Below are 20,054 nucleotides of genomic sequence, written 5' to 3'. Positions count from 1 at the left end.
GTGCAAAGATAACAATCATAACTCTGTAATGGTGATTTCAGTTGTGTAACACACATACGTCACAATGTCCTGTTCCGATGTAAAAAAAAATGTAATATCCAAGGATTACAAGGAAGTGATTTTTTAAATATTTTCCTCTTTCTGAGTGTCACCGTTGCTTTGATGTCTGATGCACGTATAATATTACACAATATTCTTGGGGTTCGGGCCTTACATAAACGCAGTCATGAAATTCAACACTCTTTAATTCCCCGTTTCTTGCACTTTTAAGGTCAACAACTGAAAGTCGAAATGGAGCTTGTCCTTCATAGATTTATTTTGGAGTTGCAGTCATGAATTCGTATTTCAATAGCTTGGCTTTTGCACTGTAAAGTAGTCTATGATTGAATGAAGGCACCAATTGGGAGGCCACTCTTGACAAATCGATGCCATACGACAAATTAATGCCACAGGAATAGCAGTTGATATCAATCGATTTATGGTGACATGGGGTCACCCAAGCACGATTTTGGGGACTGCAAGCACACGGCAACGCGTGTCATACAATAGACCCAGCTGCTTGCTTGATCATATCTCCTGGCGCTGGAGTCAGTTTTCTCACCCAAATGACGGATGTACGGGTGCAACAGCTGTCTGAATTTGCTGAGCTAATCTGCTTATCAAAACGAAAGATCAATCAGTTTCATAGAGATCATGCAAAGGTCACAGTTTTCTCATGAGAAGTGATTAATTTGCAGGGCAAGCGAACACACAACACGTCGAATCGAATCCCTGATGTATGGGCGGCTGATCTGTACGGGTGATATCGTCACGCAAGTCGTTGCCATGTTGAAGCACCATAAATACGATGTCAGAGTAACATTTTTATGCAGGCAGTTTTCAATAATTCGATATTTTTCACAAAAATTTTGACTAAGAGTTTACTTCTTTTTTACAGGGGATGTATTTGTTTGTGTCCATCACATTAATTCTCCGTTCGTTATACGCTATCTTACACGAAAGAACAAAAGTTTACGATAAAGGCCCCGGATATAGGCCACAGAAATCGGTATGTGACATAATTAGTGCAAATATAAAGCGCGTTTTATAAGCATCTTGTGTTTACATGCGAAATATTTGATATCGACATGACGTCTATAATTTTTAAATCCGTTTTGTCCATGGATGCTGTGATTATGACGTCCCTGTAACAAATGAAAATGTGCATGTACCCAGACACTCCTGAACAAATACTGCCCTCAGTGTCAAAAGTTAAAGTTATCGACAGAGAGACAGACATGTTTGAACTCTGCGGTGACGTTGAACCTGACGTCCTAAATGAGTGGTATTACATTCTGCCAGAAGTGCCACAGAGCAAATCATCGTAATAAGCGAGCAATTTTCACCTGGGCGGGAAAAATGGCCCGTTTCCTCGTTAACCATACATTATACCCTCACTGTCAAGAGTAATTTTTTCATGGAGTTTCCGTCGCATCCCTATGTAATTTTAATGATTTTTCCTGTTCTAGTGAAATTGTATTATGACTTCAACGCAGATGGATGACGTGTATTACTCATTTGAAGGCAGCTGTCATCACTGAACCATCATTGGTACCTTGTAAACACTACAGAGCAGATGAACTGTTTCACTATCAAAGAAGACCTACAAGCTAAGTATATGCATCCAACATTGTATTATTCCTTTGAAAGGATAGTTTTTGAAGGCAGGATACATTTTAAAGAATTCACAGGGGTTGTTGCTAAAAATAATCCTGACTCAAAAGTAATGAGAAATAGTCGCTAAACTGGAAGGACTTGTGTGAACAGTGCTACACCTAAATGCACAACTGAAATATCAAAGTTCTTCTCATGGTTTTTTTTTATTTTTCATGTTTGTTTCTATGGTGGGCAACACCTTGTGAATGACCTACAGGATCTGGTCTGATTGAAATCACATATAAGAATCATGTACACCACTAGGGGTTTGCAATAGCTCCTGTTATATCAACATTACCTGAGAATCATGCAGAGATTGTAAATCTGATGGCAGCCACTGTGCATTTTGGAATCACTGTTAATTTTTATCAGGGTGTTTACCCCCTGATCACTTCCAACCACAACAAGGGCAAGGGTTTTGGATATGGCTTGGAGGAGTGTCTGACCAGAATTGATTTCAGTTGTAACAAGATCAAAGTCAGTTTTTTGACGTTATTGTAATATCATTTCATGCTGCAAAAGCTATGTTCCTCAGCTGACCTAACAGACAAGATATCTCTTGATCATAGCAAATGATTTACCTATTTCACCATCACAGTAGTACGGCCTGATTGTTTAAAATTGTGAGTTTGTTTCCATGAACTGGGACATGGGGGTGGAAGACTTATAGGTAAAAGTGGCATTATTTGGGGTGTAAACCAGAAACTGTACAGAATTTTTGTTAAATTGGTCTACGGAGCTCAGAGCAGAGTTGTGAGGTTGAGGTCACTAACAAGTCATGTTCAAGTTCATCGGATGTTATACATCACTTTCTAATGAAACAACAGAATCCTTGTGTCCAAAGGAAAAGACTCTCTATCTGACAAATGTATATAGGGCCTAATATCCAAATTTAAACAATGCTCAGTGGTGCCTCGAGCCATAATTAAAATGCTCTATGTATGTTTTTAAGCATCTTTTTAAATATTTCCATCGGAAGATGTTTTTACGAACATACACCAGAAATTGTTATTTTTGAACATAGAAAAACTTTAATAATAGTTTCTTCTCTCTGATAAAAGATAACCCTATAAAGTTTTACATCATCTGTCTTGTCCTGATTTTAAAGCTTAAATAATAATACAAAGAAACCACTATCCTAAAACATGACAGTCTCTGAACAAATAAAGTCACAATAAATTAGACAATAATATAAGAGAAAAATATTTCCACGCTTAAAGACAGAAAACACGTCTGACCGACTAAAACATCTATGAACTTTTTTGAAAAATTGAAATATCTAAAGCCTTCTAGGAAAAGTTCAATACCACATCATTTTTCTGATTTTTTTCTCTCCTAAATATTTCACATGATTGAGTACAAGTTCTGATTGGCTAGGAAAATCTTATTCATATACAAGCAGGGTTTTTTTTATACTTTTTTTTGTCAAAAAGTGTGATATTGCTCCTAAATAAGCACAGCTCTAAAATTAACCAAAGTCTTCTCATCTCAGGATTCAAAATATTTTTTCAAAAATTTTTTACAATCCAGTAAACTTGCTATCAGAATTTAACATCCAATGAATAGATTCTTAAATATTTGCATTACAACTTTTTATTTTGTCTTTTGTCAAAATGTGAGTGTTTGGAGTGGTCCCAAGTGATTTTGTGACTTACATATACAGTAGCTTGACCGTCTGTACTTTTTACTGCATAATTTACACAAGTCAGCCATTTCAAATACAAACAGGTCCAAGCATTCAGCCAAATTGATTGAGCCGCAGCATTTGCACAGATTAAAGCTTTCTTATCGTGTATCTTTGATGTGTAAAATGACTGCGAATGTTGACAAAACGTGAAAATTTACACCAGGTAAGCCATATTTTATTCATTGTCCATGCCTCTAGATGGTGCACGTCACTATCATTGTCACACACTTTGCCTTTCCCTTGTCTCAGTGTCAATGTGTGCCTGTAGAGGGCGCACTCCATTTCCGATGCTTGTCTCCAGGGGGCAGACTTCATTTACAAGGAGATAACTTCTTTCACATTTCCTCCAAAATACAACGCGTCGATTGCTGTTCCTTGAAAAGTATCTTCAGCAGCTTTGCAGCTATTTCCTTCTAACAAATGACATGCCTCGCATGTCACACAAGTTGCTTGACACATTTTGTTAACGTGTTAAGAGCGTTCTTACATTTCATATGTTCCTCTTCCAACTTGTGCTTGGAATTGTTCAGATCCTGGAGAGAGAGAGAAAACACAAAAAACTTGAGCTTGACACATTAACAACGAAGGATACACACTGTGCAGCATTTGTTTCATTACTCAGCTGAACAGCCCTTCTATCACTATTAACACTTTGGTATAACCCTATTCTCTGCTGTTGTATGGTTGGACCTACATATAAAGAAAGGGGGAGAAAGCATTAACCAACCCTACACAAACACTCTTTTGGTACATCCTGTTGTTTCCTTTGGTCAATTAGACCTATACAAATGAAAATAGGAATAAACGATCCAGTGCTTTCTTTTTCCTTTTAATTTGTCCCCAAGAAACTTCTGACATATGTGAAATTTATCAGCACTTAATTTTTTCAGTTCAATCTTAAGAATCGCCTTTTAAGTCAGTCTTGCTACGGCAGCAAATATGGACAAGGACTTTATTTGTCAAATGATTAAAGATTATGTGGCCAGAAATCATGGTTTTCAAATGCAACACTAAAAATGATCCTGCACACTTAAAAGTTTTGTGGACAAATTTCTGCCATCCATGCTGCAAGGCCCCTTCTTTATTCAGGGCATACACTTCAAAACTAATTCATCATCAAGCTACTTTGCTTACGATCTGATACTTTAGCCGTCTATGATGATGTACACTATATCAACATGCTTGGCTATCACTTAAGTTATGTCTAATTTGCTACGGCATTGAAACATCCTAAAACTAGGACACAAAGTGGCTTCTGTTAAAATGAAATTGAGTTCATTCGATTAGGAAAATACAGAAAACATCCAGATGGAAATGATATACAAAGATGGCCGCTTTGTCCCTTTGAAACCTTCATGCATGCGAATAGATCCAACTCTTCCCCAGAGAGGGTTGTACCAAAGTTCAAAGGTGATAGGGTAAAAGGTCACTGGGCATGGACAGAAGAGTGGAAAAACAGAAGAACAACATCACCAGTGGCAAATCGTATCCAGAAAAGTCATCTATTGGTGGCATTATTGAAGTACAAACATGATAAAATCCACACACATCACGAAAGGAAAACGTCAAAGATTAAGCAGTGTCTAAAAGTTATCATCGGTGTCAACTCCATACAATATGCATGTCACTCTACCAGGCTGGGGATGGGATGACTTGGTGGAAAGCAAGGATGCGGTGGGAAAGGGAGAAAGAGAGCTTTAAAATAAAAATAACATGTTCACAATGTACCAATGACAAAATGAAATGACCATGATACGTAGTGTGTGATGACTCAGAAGCAGAGAAAGCAAGAAAATGACAAAAACACACTTGAAGAAAAACCACAAAATATAAAGAAATTAACTTTTTAACCCCTGTGGTCTTTGAGTGTAGGAACATCAACCCATGTCAGATACCAGGTCAGTCTGTTCCTAACACGCAAAGTGAGCGTCAAAATATAAAAGTAAAATCCTTTTTACTTGTTTTCACCTTCTAGAGATGGAATTTATATAGGTTTCCATGACAAATGAATGAGCAAAAATTCTAGATATATATTCTGAGGATAGTTGGATACTGACTGAGAAACTTCAGCTGCGAATGTTCATACCTTCTCTGCTTGAGAGTCACCTTGCCTAGCTTGTGGTCAGTAGTAGAAATACTGCAAAAGTAAATGGTAGCAAAGAATACACAGAAGATGACATGAGAGTGTGCACACAGCAGATGTTTCAACACTTTCATCCCCCCTGTAATGTCCTGATCATGGAACAGCCGCCATGGCAATATCAATTGAGTTGGATTATTCCGTTCACAGGAATGGGGGAGAAAGGTTTGTAACAACACAAATGTTACTGTGATGGAAAATGCAAAGCCGTGAGAGAATTTAAAAAAAAAGTTTGCAAAAGTAATAATGGTGTAATGCGTTGGCCAGCATGTAAAATGTCGTGGAAGCATTTAGTATTATTTGATAGTGATCAAAGTGGACATCTGTTGTCACATCTGTTACATAGATTGAATATAAATGCAAAAAAATAGTGGTTTCATGATGATGGAGAGTATGAATTGATTTGGAGGACGACTTTACTGCACAATGCCTCTGATATTTGAAAAGTTTCCACCAGGTTTGTCAAAGGTAAATCTCATAAAATGTCCATATGCATAAATTATGTCTTTAGAAAAAAAAAATGTAACTGATGAAGTAAAACCATAGAGGTATATATTTGAACTCACATCTTGAAAATTAGACAGTCAGAGGCAATTTGTTTTTATTCTGTTTTTCAAAAAAATCATGTTTTAAAATATTCAATATTGCCAGTGAACAGTATCTACAGAGATAATTTTAGCATTGGAGCAGAATTCATGGAGCAGAGATTATTTGTTTGTGCTGAATATTATATGTATAACATTTTTATTGTAATTGGTGCTGCGCCATATAAAATACATACAGACAAGGTTCAATAGATACTTTCATAATGGTTCACTGGCACCATCCAAACACATTAGCAATTTCCCTAATTAAATAATCAGTTTAATAACTAAAGACAGACAGGTTGAATTTCTAACGGTGGGCATTTCGACGGAACAGAAATTATCCTTGAACCTGAATGTTAAGCAGAGATGCACAGAAGCAGTGTTCTCCAAGCCCCGTCTGCCATGTGTGGCATATTACTAATCAAAGGTCAAATCCTATCAGAGGAGTTGTGTCAGCATAGACACGGAATCAAATAACAATTCCCTAACAGTTCAACAAAATTAATTTCCATCAAAAGAGAGAAAATGGACATCATGGAAGACAGAACGCATCCCCGAAGCGTGACCAGAGTCTTAATTTCTAATTAGCCATATTGGACACCCATTGGTGGAATATTATATATTGATCAGGACTGGGAGCTCTGGGAGCCTGACCCTCCCGAGAACCATGGCGGATGATTTTCAACACTTCATTGTTCAAAAGCAGTGATGTGTCACCATGCGTGCGCTTGTCTAGTCTGTCTACTTAAACTACATTATACATGATTGGAAGCATTAATAATTCATGGTTTTGCATGCTGCTTGGAAAATCCTCATTACCTCTTTACAGTGATCAATCAATAGAAAGCTGACACTCCGCATCGATGCACCCAACATGGGAATTGTAGTTTTCTATTTTATATTACATTAAATAAATTGGTTTGTTCACAAAGCAGAAACATGGTATCATCGTTCATTGTGTGGCCCCCCAAGTCCCTTGTTCAACGGCCGGTTCTTTTAAAAAATATTTTGGGTTTTTGTCTGTCACCACATTTGATTAAAAATTCACCGCAAAATTTGCTAAACCACAAGCAGGGGATTGCTGACTAGTAAAACCCACTTATCAGCAGGGAAGCTTTTGTTCCTGTCAAATAGAGATGATTTTGACTAAATGTTAACAACGAGGGACACCAAAAAAAATCAGACTTCAACTCTCTCCAGTATCTGATCTCCAAGTATTCATGTATTCATATTCATGTAAAAAATTTAAACAAATTTTCCGGTAAAAATCACTCACAATCCTCATACTACCCACATTATTAACAAATACTGACAGTGCGGTGACGCCAGCTGCCTTGATAAACTTCTTATCTGCTTCAATCATGGTAGATTAGTGTTGAAAAGACCCATGAGAGTGGCCAATTAATTTGCCTGCATCTCAGCGACCATCCAGAATATCAATACAGAACACAGCGGCACCAACAAGAAAACAGGGGTAACCATATGGTGCCAACAACAGATATTTATAACCACCAGTTAAAAAAATACAACAAAAACACTGCATAGTGAACTTTGATGTGAAATATTCATATATTATTATCTGTTCTAGGAAAACAGAGGTATCAAAAGGTTATGATTCTTTTCATGAGGTCAATTGCCATCACTTCTTTTTTAATTTTATGGCAGTCTTATAAAAAACACTGACCTTTCTGAGATACAATTATACAACTGAGACAAGGAGATAGACACCTATGGTTGTAACAAAAGAGAGACATGGCGGCTTGTGTCCCTGAACATTTTCAATTCTATCGTGGGGTGCAATTGTCACGTCTGATTAACACGGAAAGCTGATGCATGCAGCATGTCACAAATAGTCGTTTGAAGGATTGCAGTGTAGGAAGCCTTTGTCAGACCTCTGCTGAAGGGGTTATACGTAGGTGTCAAAATGGCGTGTAGAGCTGAGAGACGTACCATGACCTTGGCCAGAGGACAAATTCACACTCAACATACAAGTCAAGTCAAGCCTTGTACAGCTTTGTTAAAAAAAGACAAATACTTCATTTGTACAACACGCCACAAAATATCTTTTTTACCTGCACATCAGTTTAACATAAGCTCTTTTCACGTGACTAGACATTCAAGTAAAATAACAGACAGTTGTTGTGTGCAAGACTCATTTTCAATTTTTTCTTCAGGCAAGACCATGTTTATAAAACACTAGCCAGCTAAATAATACAATGAAGATTTACCAGCATAAACACTGCAGGGTATGGTTCTTTGCACAGGCAGTCTTAAAATAGTCTGAGACTAAAGAAGAAAGCAATATGTCGACCTATTTCTCAATGATATGGGGCAAAAAAATATGAAAAGACTGAAATAACAATGTGATGTATAGGTAGTAAAAATGAAAAAGTGTGTGAGATGATGTGAGATTGTACTTACAGCCATTCTCATTCTCAGATGCTCTGCAACTCTGTTCAAATCCTGATTCTGTGCACGGAATCTCAGCATTTGATCCCTTAATATCTCCCTCTCCATATTTTGCTCTGAAGGTTTACAACAAAGGTCAAGGGAAAAAGAAAGTCAAATAATTATGAAAAAAACCCAAAATTTTCTCTTCATTTAAAAAGTAGGAGTTGACGAGACAAGATAAGCAGGCAAATTTGAGAGGAAGAGACCGCATCATCGAAGTACTGACACAAAATTACATATCTGTCCTATTTCTGATTGGATTTCTACATGTCATTTGTGTTATTGTGTGTAACAGATCACATTGCTTTCAATAATTAATATGATTCCTTTCCTTTTGTTCCTCTGGTGATTTTTAACGACCCTGAAATCCAAAACCCAATCATCACAGACAGGTGGTACTACCATTAGAATTAAGATAATTAGATCTGGTTGACAGGAAAAGACATTAGTGCAAAAAAAGGAGGCATTAAATTTAATAAAAAATATTTTGCACATGGGAAGTGTATTTTTACACAACAGCTCCATACCATTAAATAGCTGATGTTAAAGTGGTGACAAATGCAACGTCATCTGGTACAAATATATTCTGATATTTCAATCAGATTTCGTTTTTTTCAATTTTGAAAGCTGCATTACCTGTAATTTTTTATGCATTTTCCCGTATTTTGATGTGTTTGTAAAATATTTTCTTATTGTATTCTTACAATAATGTAAAAATACATGGTGCTCAAATTATCAACACAGCCTGTGTATATATAAATTCCAATGTTGTTATTGACAACTTTATCATAGTCCCAACTAAATCTATTTGTTAACACAAATACTGCATGTTTTACAATGCATTGTGTTTGTATACATTGCTATAAGGGAGGTGAATGTGAAATCATAGTTTTTAAAAAAGACAATGAAAATGGCATAAAAAATTACAGTTATTGTTTAGGAGATTGAAGTGGTTGTTTGGCAATTCTCACCTGAGACGTGTCTTTGGTAAGCTTCCATCAGGACATCTAAACCAGGCCATCTGTAGATGTCCCTGTGGTTGTCTCTGATTGGCACAGGGTGTGCGGCGTCCCTCATGGCAAGGTGACTCTGTCGCAGTGCCAGGCCATCCCTGGCAATCAGGCTGTCTCGTTCCAGCTGCTGAAGTCTCTCCATAGATGTGGAATGCATTGTTGATGACATCGATGAGGAGGATGTTGACGATGATGATGATGAGGAAACTGATGATGATGTGGATGAAGGGGGTGGCATCTGCGGCAGTGGCCGATGGCTTTTGGTTCTCTTCTCTCTAGCTTTCTGGTGTGCATTTATGTCGTTTGAAACTGAATTTGTATGTTCACCTAAAATTAACAGAAAGCAAACTTTACTCTGACATTGAAGTTTGTGACCAATAAAAAAAAAAACATTTAGAAAATGAAAAATGATGCCACGTCTTCAGCTATTTGTAACACATTGTAAAATACATATACATAAGGTGATAAAAAATGTTTGTCCTGTTCCTGTTCTTACTATGATATTTGCCCTTTAGAAATTTTGTCAAAATTCAACAGGAGTGAAATAAATGTTATTGCCATGTTTCGTTTTTATTTTAAATCATTTCCATTCTTCATTATTTCTTATAATTTGATAGAGTTTTGATCTTCATTCTGAACTTCATTTGACCCAAGCCATTTTAGGTACTTGTAAAATTTTTAGAATTTTGACCAATACACATCGTAGGAATGTGCCGAACAATTATGATCTTCAAACTCATAACATTACATTCCTGTGCAGATGTGGAGGCACCGGCAATCCATTGAAAATGAATGGATTGCATCAAGATTTGATACACCAAGAGTTACATGAAGACCACTTGCAGGACTATGAACTGACCTGCGGTATCAGTTGTGTGTCCACTGCTCCTCAACTGCTGAGTTGACTGTAACACTGACTCGTGAAATTCCTGAGCGAATGTACTCGTATTGAAAGGCGATTTCCTATTGGACAGCGAGGCTGTAGAGGAGATGACAGAGTCTCTGCTGAAAGTCCTTCTGTCCTGTTCATTTGATTTGTCATTGTGTTTGCTGCCACCAAGTGGCTGCGATCCCTGGATATCTGACTGTGTCGTCGGGTGTGCGTGGTGTACACTGTTCTGTACAGGATGGTGTATCGGGTGGCCGGGGTGATGCGTTGGATGATGTCCACTCGGGTGGTTGAGTTGGTGGTGGTGGTGAACAGCGGCAGGGTGATGGGCGGTGAAGAACGGCCGATCATTGAACACCTGGTTGGTTTTGTCATCTCGTATCGGAGGTGGCACTTCGTACTTTTCTATCTCATGCTGCTTGAGTTGTGCTTCACTTGGTGAAATTCCTGTACACAGTGAAAAGGCAACGGTACCAGTGTTAACAACAGCTTACAGAAACACAGAGTAACGGCTAATTTACGTAAAAAACACAAATTTGTGTATTCCTTTGTTGTGAAATTTATACTTTTATATTGTTGTTAACATATAACTTGATTGCATGAAAAACAGAGAGGTTGTCCACCCCCTTGTGGAGAACTCTGAATACATACAAAGTAAACTGATCATAACCTTTTTACCACTATGGTTTGGCCCAAACCCATCGTTTTCAATGCTGAGTGTGGAACAGTATACAGTAAACCGGGTGAAAATCTTAATCTTTAACCCTTTCACCCCCAATTCCCTGTATACAGGTCCAACTTTACCATAGAAAACAATGGATTTGGGACAAACCATGGTGGTGAAAGGGTTAAATAAACACACTGCATACACACACTACGACAAAGATAACACATACATTTTGGAAGTGAAAATGTTGTTTTCATATTTTTAATTTTTTACAGTTATAATAACAGTCTGAATGAAGAGTGTAGTTGAATAAAGCGGCAATTGTTTACACACCTGCTTGTTCTTTGCTTGGTTTAGCCACTTTTAATCCCAGCCTGCGGTTCCTATCTGCTTCCACTAACTGCCTTTGCCTAGCTAATTCTACGGAGGAGGAATAGAAAACATTATTATTTGGAAAATCTTGAAATATTTTACCATTCTTGTCAGTATCAGTTTATGTATAAAAGCTCATATGGTTCTTCTTCAACACTGAACCTTTTAACCCATGCCTCTACAGAGACACCTTTAAACCTTTAAGGAGGTGCCACATGATAGACGTGTGACCTGCATGTGACCTGTGTGCTGATTTAATGGTTTATCCATTGCAGAAGTAAGTATCACAGACCTAATTCATCATGGATGGTAGAGAAAACTACTGTTGATCCACTCATGAATAAATTTCATTGTACAGCCAACCAACATAAAAGTCAAACCAAATCATTGGCATCTTAAAGTAAGCAAGTCAAGACTAAAACTACAGAAAAATATGGGGTTATAAAAAACTTTGAATGTCAGAAGGGCGTAATGAAAACACTGTTATTTAAGGAGCTTACCTCTTCTTTTGGTTGTGTTGACTGCTTCCAGTTTCAAGCCAGCAAGGAAATGCTTTTTCCTGTCATAGTTTGGCTGTCTTTCAAATTCCTCAGGAGGTATACTTGGTACTGAATTTAACAAAATCTTTGGTGAAGGGGTTTTTCTCTTTGGTGGTGGTGATGTGCTTGGTTCCCTAAATAATTTCCTCTTTTTATGCCTTCTCTCTTTATCACACTCTGAAACACAATACAGTGGGTAAGTGATCACTGAAAAGTCTGCGATAGAGATCTGTGACTTACCAGATATTATATTCTTGGTACTTGGATAAACATTGACTTGTTAAGGTAGTATGCAACTGGCAAGTGAAAGACTCGAACTTTTGCTCAAACTTTCCACAAGGAATCTTTCAATCATTCTCTTTCAAAATCAAGAATATAAATTGGAGGTCACCGTGCAAATTTGGTACTAGAGAATCAAATTACCCCAGAGTTACTGATACTTGAAATTCAAACTGGCTGCCATGCCTGTGTTAACTCTATGGAGAAAATAACATTTTTGAATTTCGGAAAAACTAAGATGTTGAAAAGTTCTGTCACACCAAGAGCTTGGAAATGAAACTCCACAATACAAGTGGTAGATCTGAAAAGAATTGAAAAAGTTTTTGAGTCCGAATATCTGTCCCTGAGGCACATTCTACCAGGGTCACACAAATTTCTTGTTTCAGAAGCTAAGAGCATGAGTACGACCAGTAAGACTATTTCTTCATTGAAACCAGTCCACTGTGCCACAGAGAGCTACTATGTGTTGATCACTCTCAATGACAAAAAAAATGGATCTAGAAATGCCTACCTTCCTTCTCTTCCTGTGTTATAAGTCCTAGACAACCAAACAATCCCATTTTTTTCTCTGAGGTATCCAATGGCATAGGGGGTCTGGATGTAATATTCAACATCCGTCGTCGATGTCGTGCTCTCTTTGTCTCCTCATCATCATCACTGTCGCTTTCCTCGCTCTCACTTGAGAAGTAAGTTCCATTTTCTCGCGCTTCCCTCCGTTTTCTCTCTTCTAAGTCCAACTTACTGATGATATTTTGGTCCTGTTCACCCCTCCGTAGTAAATCGTTGTGTAACTGCTCGCGAAACTGCTGCGATTTGTAGAATTCATTAAGGTGGTAGTTGAACTCAGCATGCGGATGATCATAGTCATACTGATTAAGTCTAACTTCCTTCTCTGACCGTTCAACATGGTTTGCTAGCCTGCTATTCTCACCTCCTTGGTGATTTCGGACACTGATTCTGTTCACAGAGTTTCGTTTATGATCGCCTCGTGGCGGCATGTCCTTTTCGAAGGGAGACCTCTCCTGGATGATTGCTTTGTCGTATTCATGAGGGGGTCTCCTGTCATACATGTACTGAGCAGTGTGGTGTTCAAAGTGATTTACAAGTCTCTGTTCTCCAAATGGCAGTTTATGTTTCCACGGTTCCTCAGCAGACTTGGGTGGAACCAGCGGTGGTGGTATCTGATGGCCGTCCCGTTTCTCAAACTCCCTGGGCAAATCTCTCATATTCCTGGAAATTGTTTTCAAACTTATCTCAATTGGATATCATACTTCATTCCAAAACACAAACCCCTCACAACGTGAAAGCTACATGCACATATTTGACAAAACACCAAAGCAGCAGAGAGGTAACACCTCCAAAGGTATTTCTAAGAATACATCACAGAATCAATGAAAGATAACAGAGATCAGACATATAACTTACAGAGTTACAAAGCGATTTGATTTTCTTTGAAACGAAAAATGAACTGATCACATTACGCACAGAATCATTCTAAGTGCCAGATGTGAGGTGGATTAGCATTCACCTATGCGAATTACATTAATGAGCATTGTTTTGGTATTAAAATTTCATGCTAATTGTCAATGTGGAATATTCATCCACATGGCATCTTACATTGTATACAGAATCAGTATGATTGCCATGTTCACTATGATGTTGGCAATTTTAGCATTGTGTTGATAGCAAATGCAATGGAAATTGCAAAGTCCAAGGCGATTTTGGCAGCTTTAGCATTTCCAGCGTTCCAATACAGTATTCAAATGGTTAACTTGGTGAAAGCAAGCATGGTTTAAGGAATAACCAAACAGACATGGTTCCTGTTTGATTTGAACCATCAAACTACAGAAATATTGTGACTCACCTCTCTGCAAGACTTCTGTCCTGTTGAAGCAGTAACTCTCTCTCCCTCTGAGCGGCAGCTTCACGTTCTCTGTGAAAGTGTTCACTGCTCTTCTTTGAAAGATGTTGATGTTGCAGCATTTGCTGTGTAGGAACACAATATTGTGGTTTAACTTCAGGATTTTCAGTGAATGTTGTACTCACTATCAAAAACATCACACAAATGAATAGCACTGCATCTGAATGTCTAATACAATCAATTTTACTGATATTTTACCAAATATATTTATCTGCTGAGACTTTTTCTCAATCTGTTTACCCTATTTCCAAGTGAAACAGTCAAAACACATGAAAATCGAAGTATCATGCTGACACTTGATGTGCAGTAGGTTATGAAGTATGCTGCAACTGACCTGATGCTGCTGTAATAACTGCTGTCCCCTGTACTGTGACATCTCATGGTGGCGCTCTTCCTTTTGCAGTCTTTTGTGCCTCTGTTTTTGCTGCCACTTACTTTCTTCTTCCAGATTTTTCAAGTGTTGTCTTGGGAACATGTGAGCTGCTGGGTGTGGGTCCTGAGTTGCTAAGCTAGTCTGACCTCCTATATGCTCACCATAGCTATTTCCTGTACAGAACAGTGGAGAAAAAGGCGTTAAAGAACATGGATTTTGGTTTCTCAAAAATCTCACAATATTTTACAAATGTAGATAAAAAAAACCCTGAAAATATGCAATCTTTATAATCTCCAGAGGTACCATGGCGTCTTTCATTTTATTACTTTTCATGTTCAGTATATGGATGTTCAATATCATTTATATCATTGTCCATCACATCATTCTAATATATTCTATACTTTTACATGTCCATTTTGTTTTATTGAGATAAACGGATGATAGATTCATTTCTTTGTAGTTCAATTCCGCATAGGAATAATTCATGGATAATGTTTTGTGAGATCTAAAATGAAGCAGACAGGGATCCTAGGCCATAGTTCAAATTGAGATTTTTATCATTTAATATGATCTTTTAGTCCTCTTATCTACATCAATGCCAGCGATATAACGTTACCCAAATAGTGTTACTGCATTAACATGTATTGTGTCTATGGTCGTCGATACTAGCCATGAGCACAACATCATTTTTTTCAGTTTTAAAGGGCATGCTGAAAACAGAAAACAAATAAACTTACAGAGTATTATTATCATTATGATTATTAATATTTTCATGTGTACAAGCTCAGAGTGTAACCTTTTGATTGTTTCTTTAAAAAATATCCCAGCTTCCAGGCCTGAGGATGAAATGTACTAGACCATGACACAAAAGAACTCAACAATCTTGTCCACTTCTAATACGCTTACACCCTATAAATTTGTCTTAAATTTTCATTTAACTGCAACGGATCAATAATCTCAGGCGATATTTCACAGTGCTGCCCATCTAGGCAAGAACCCTGGAGACTACTATCTATTATCAAAACGCACCAAGATTACATCAATCCATCATTCACAACTGTTTTGTTTGGCACAGGCTTTCAGAAAAAACCTCACCTTTTTCCTTCTCTGAGAAGGAACCTTTTCATAAAATAACATGAACGTTTTAATTATTCATGACCGGCAAAGATTACTGAAATGAATTCTACACGGAACATGTTTATTTCAAAGGGAAATTGACAACAATCAATTATTTGAAAAGGAATGGATTTCCCGCAGAGATGTATCTGAAATGTCAATAGGGTCTAACCTCCACGGAGACTCCTTCCAATCAATTTTCAGTAGATACACACGCACACAGATGAAAAATTTACGCATCAAAAAAATCAGCTTTTTTCCTCCACATTTGACGGAAAAATCTTGTGCATAAATCATAATTGCGTGTTACCTTGCAAACTGATAAGATAGGTTAGGGGCATGAAATTTTACATTTCATGAATATGAAATGGATAAGATTGATTGTTGAACTTACTCTCCGGTGTGTGGAGCTCTTGGTCTTCCCTCTTGATGAGTTTGTCTGTAACGCCAGCCACTTCTCTGTCTGTTTCTCTATCTTTTAAAGCCTGGTTCTGAGCTTCCTCTAGCTGACGCTGCCTCTCCCGATCTGCTCTCTCCCTCTCTCTTTCCCTTTCCCTTTCCCGCTCACGTTCACGTTCCCTCTCCCTCTCTTTTTCCCGTTCCTTCTCTTTTTCTCTTTCCCTTTCCTTTTCCCTTTCTCTTTCCCTTTCCTTTTCCCTTTCTCTCTCCCTCTCCCTCTCTCTTTCCCTCTCCCGTTCCCGCTCCCTCTCTCGTTCTCGCTCCCTTTCCTGTTCTCTTTCCCGGTGTTCTTGCTCCAGTCTTTGTCTGAAAAGTAACCATGATTGATAAAAAAAAAATACTTTATACACAAAACACAAAGGCATATTAAATTTTGAGGCTGCTAAATGCAGACAAAACCTGGCGTACATTATTCCCAATTGTGGTAATTTGGTGTTCGTTTCAAATCTAATATTATAGAAATTAGATCAGAGGTAGTCAAGCGAGCATGTAGAGCTTTTGAAAGACTGGGCCTGAGTCTCAAATGACTATCCATCATACATACTTCATAGCTACTAATATAACAATGATAGACCAAATGCTAATTAACAAGGGATGCTCTGCACCCATGCTGAATACAAAACATTAGCCAAACACAGTTAAATGAATTAACCGTGAAAAAAATGGGGAAAAAAATGGGAAATTGCATTTTACTCTCCCGGGGAGAAAATGGCGGAACTGTCATGCCACTTGTGGTTTCACAATAATTATCAGCGACCTTCAAATGTGTTGTGATAAAGTCTTATGAAAATAACATGGTGACATGGCTGACCCTTGCAATCTGCTATTACATTTTTCTATTACTACGTTAGAGCACAAACAATAGTGCCAGACATGCCGACAAGCTGTGATCTCAATCTTTAGACTTTAGCTAGAAATACACTCTGACTACTATGGGGTCCAAAATTCAAGAATAATTTAGGTTGTTTAGATATGGGGGATCTCATTTTGATCAAAATTGTAATAGAAGAGGTCTAATGATCAGCAATACAGAACATCATAAACAGGGTTTCCAAAGCTCCATTTCAGGGGATTTTCTGGAAATTAAAAAGTCAATGCCAACATTTTGCATCATCTCTAAAAGAGCAAAATTATTATGCATAATGTAAAATGTTGCTAAAATTAGATGTTCTCTGATATGTACACTGACACCAGGTTGTCTGACTCAGAATGACATTAAGCGTGAAAAGACTGAATAAAAAAAATAAATTTTAGTCTTTTTGAAATTCCATGCAGATAGTTTCACTGAATGTCTATTATAGTCGTTTTGGAGTAGCAAATACCTCAATCATTCTTGAAGATGTCTTTGACCAGTGTGAATGGTGATATTTGATTTATGTAGCACTAAATGTATGAGCTGTTTCAGACATTACCTGTCAATTGCCAGTAATGGGGACGTAATAGGCGGCCTGGCACCTGGTGACGTGTGGGCTAGCGGAACCCCAAGCTGATGTGCATAACGATCTCCAGCATAGGGAAAAGCCATCGCTGGGGGGTGAGGCAGGATTGGTCCTGGGGGAGGGGGTGGCAAATGTAGGAATGGTGGTCGTAGTCCTGGCATGCTGTAACGATCGTAGTGCTCTTCCAACCTAGACAAGAGGTAAGTCCGATAAAAAACAGAATTTTAGAAATGCAGATCTTCAACAGAATTTATTTGACATGTCGCAAGTGCCATATGCTACTTCTATAATACAGATGAGCAAAGAAAGTGAATCATGACTAAATATATAAATAAACAGATTTTCTCAGAAACAGGAAAATTGAAAAATCACGAGACTATTAATGAATAATTTACCCACTGCAATAAATAAGTACACATGTTTCCTCACTGTGAATAAAAACCTTCAAATTCATAAATGTATTCACTGAGTAGTTTGAAAAGTCAGGGTATGATGTTCAAGTCCACTTTTGGTAACATAAACGTTTCTGTGTTAAACAGAAGGCTAGAAAGTCCTGACACTGAAACAGAAGCTCATCACACTTATCATATGAAATATGACATGGCAGCCACCACAAAGCTACAACAGCTTGGAAACATTACAACACATGACACTCAGTCTATTGTGACAACGTAATCCAATCATTCATATTATAATGTGCTTGTTGTTTCTTATAGATTAATTATAAATTTCAAGGCCATATCTATATTACAGCTGTCTCAGGCAGGCAACAATGCTTTGCTGTGTTTCAGATCGTATGGATTGGGGCTAAGCAGTGATCAAGGCACTTGATATCATATGGCTGATGAATCCTGCAGTATTAAAACTGTGGAATTTGAGACAGGCAGTGCTTCTAACAAGAAAACAATTGCGCAGCATGTAAGATGAGACAAAGAAGGGAGAACATGATCTGGTATGATAAGAAGATGACCCTGCAGAACCCATTATTCATCAATCTCAAGTCAATGACAAATGATAATGGCTTTGCTATTATCAAGGTATCAAATCAGCTCAGATATAGACATGGATCTTGATAAATCACGGGTAAAAATCCATCCCGTCTCCTCCATCACCGATGAGGGTAATGTAACAAAAACAGACAGTGAATACCAATTTAGCAGTACTTGCCGCACGGATAATATCTATTAATCACTCCATGAACTCTAGGCAGTGACTCATTATCATGCATTAGGCACAATTACTGGGGAAATTTTAGACTGAAATGATGTGGATAGTTGCAGCCTTTGCTCTCAATTATGGCACACTATCCTGCTGCAAATCTCGCATGAAGCTGACACCGCACCAACAGCTCAGAAGGGATGGCTACATGTTTCAGGGTCAAAGGGCAACTGGAAATAATTACTCATTTCAATGCGGTGGCGGCCATTTTGTATTCACTGGGGCATGTTATTGTTGAGTGGTTATGGACTTTTTTATTTCTCCTTTTGGAGTGTAATATTTCATTTAAATATTTGATACAAAATCTATTGCTGTTTTACGTTCTTGATCTTTCAAAGCAAATTTTAATTCACTGGTAGGAGGGAATTGAATCCAGTTGGAATATCTAAATACATGTAAAGGCAAACATTTCACTGTAATTTCCATGCTTATAATATCTGACTCTGAGAATCAGTATGCGTACCATGTGCTATTGACATGCAAACCACATAGCAACTCACATGTTTACACATTTATCTTATCTGTTGTTTTCCCTTTTTTATCAGGGTACATTTATGTAAGGGAGATTGTTATAGGATATACCTGAATATAACGGAGATTGTGATAGGACGTACCTGTATGTAAGCCAGATTGTGATTGGACTTACCTGAATGGTGGATAATGGAATGGTGGCTGATGCAGATATGTTGGAGGATACGGGTAACCAGGCGCACCTGACATTTCAAACGGTAAATGAGGCGGTAGTGTTGGACGCACTTCATCTCCCGGCCTGTACGGCTGGAACCCTCGTGGCGTCACCCCAATTTCTTCCTTGCGACTGGGATGGTGCGGAATGGGTCTGTAGAAAGTGGAGAGGACAGTGAAAGCCGACATTGTGGATGACTCCGGATTTTGCGTAGGGTTTCCGGAGAACAGGTTCAGAAAGACTGACATATGGTTATCTTTTGAAGTGTTGGAGGTGATAGCGTTTGTTATGCATGGAAGATAGCAGCCATGCCCCCCAGTCTCACTAACTGAGGAATGAGGTCAAGCAACCCTGCCAAACACTCTCTGATACTCGTCAATTTTCTCTGGTGAACACTAAATAACTAACCCTTAATCAGTATTCTCAATATCACACGTCAATTACACTTATTTCTCATCTCACCGCAGGGCAAGTCCGATACATCAATGAGTATCAGAAATTGGAATCTAAGATGTACACAGGGT

At 38.0% G+C, this 20,054-nt stretch overlaps 1 protein-coding gene across 6 annotated transcripts in view; it reads right to left on the bottom strand.

Moving 5' to 3' along the window:
• Positions 1 to 2,700: 2,700 nt before the first annotated feature.
• The window catches only part of LOC139148303 (genetic suppressor element 1-like), a 123,260-nt gene continuing 105,906 nt past the window's right edge, over positions 2,701 to 20,054 (bottom strand). For 5 of the 6 annotated variants that reach the window (XM_070719665.1, XM_070719669.1, XM_070719668.1 and 2 more), the window contains 12 exons: positions 19,492 to 19,683; positions 17,601 to 17,816; positions 16,124 to 16,494; positions 14,575 to 14,786; positions 14,184 to 14,305; positions 12,831 to 13,549; positions 12,002 to 12,217; positions 11,463 to 11,549; positions 10,433 to 10,909; positions 9,532 to 9,900; positions 8,531 to 8,634; positions 2,701 to 3,915 (listed from right to left, as the gene is read on the bottom strand). In XM_070719665.1, coding sequence (XP_070575766.1) covers positions 3,820 to 3,915; positions 8,531 to 8,634; positions 9,532 to 9,900; positions 10,433 to 10,909; positions 11,463 to 11,549; positions 12,002 to 12,217; positions 12,831 to 13,549; positions 14,184 to 14,305; positions 14,575 to 14,786; positions 16,124 to 16,494; positions 17,601 to 17,816; positions 19,492 to 19,683 — 3,181 coding nt within the window. In that variant the 3' untranslated portion in view covers positions 2,701 to 3,819. Of the gene's footprint in view, positions 3,916 to 5,468; positions 5,520 to 8,530; positions 8,635 to 9,531; positions 9,901 to 10,432; positions 10,910 to 11,462; positions 11,550 to 12,001; positions 12,218 to 12,830; positions 13,550 to 14,183; positions 14,306 to 14,574; positions 14,787 to 16,123; positions 16,495 to 17,600; positions 17,817 to 19,491; positions 19,684 to 20,054 lie in introns of all 6 variants that reach the window. The other variant, XM_070719666.1, reaches the window with a different exon arrangement.

This window comes from Ptychodera flava, chromosome 13 (assembly GCF_041260155.1).
Source record: "Ptychodera flava strain L36383 chromosome 13, AS_Pfla_20210202, whole genome shotgun sequence".
Lineage (NCBI taxonomy): Eukaryota > Metazoa > Hemichordata > Enteropneusta > Ptychoderidae > Ptychodera > Ptychodera flava.
This window is presented reverse-complemented; position numbering and strand designations above follow the sequence as displayed.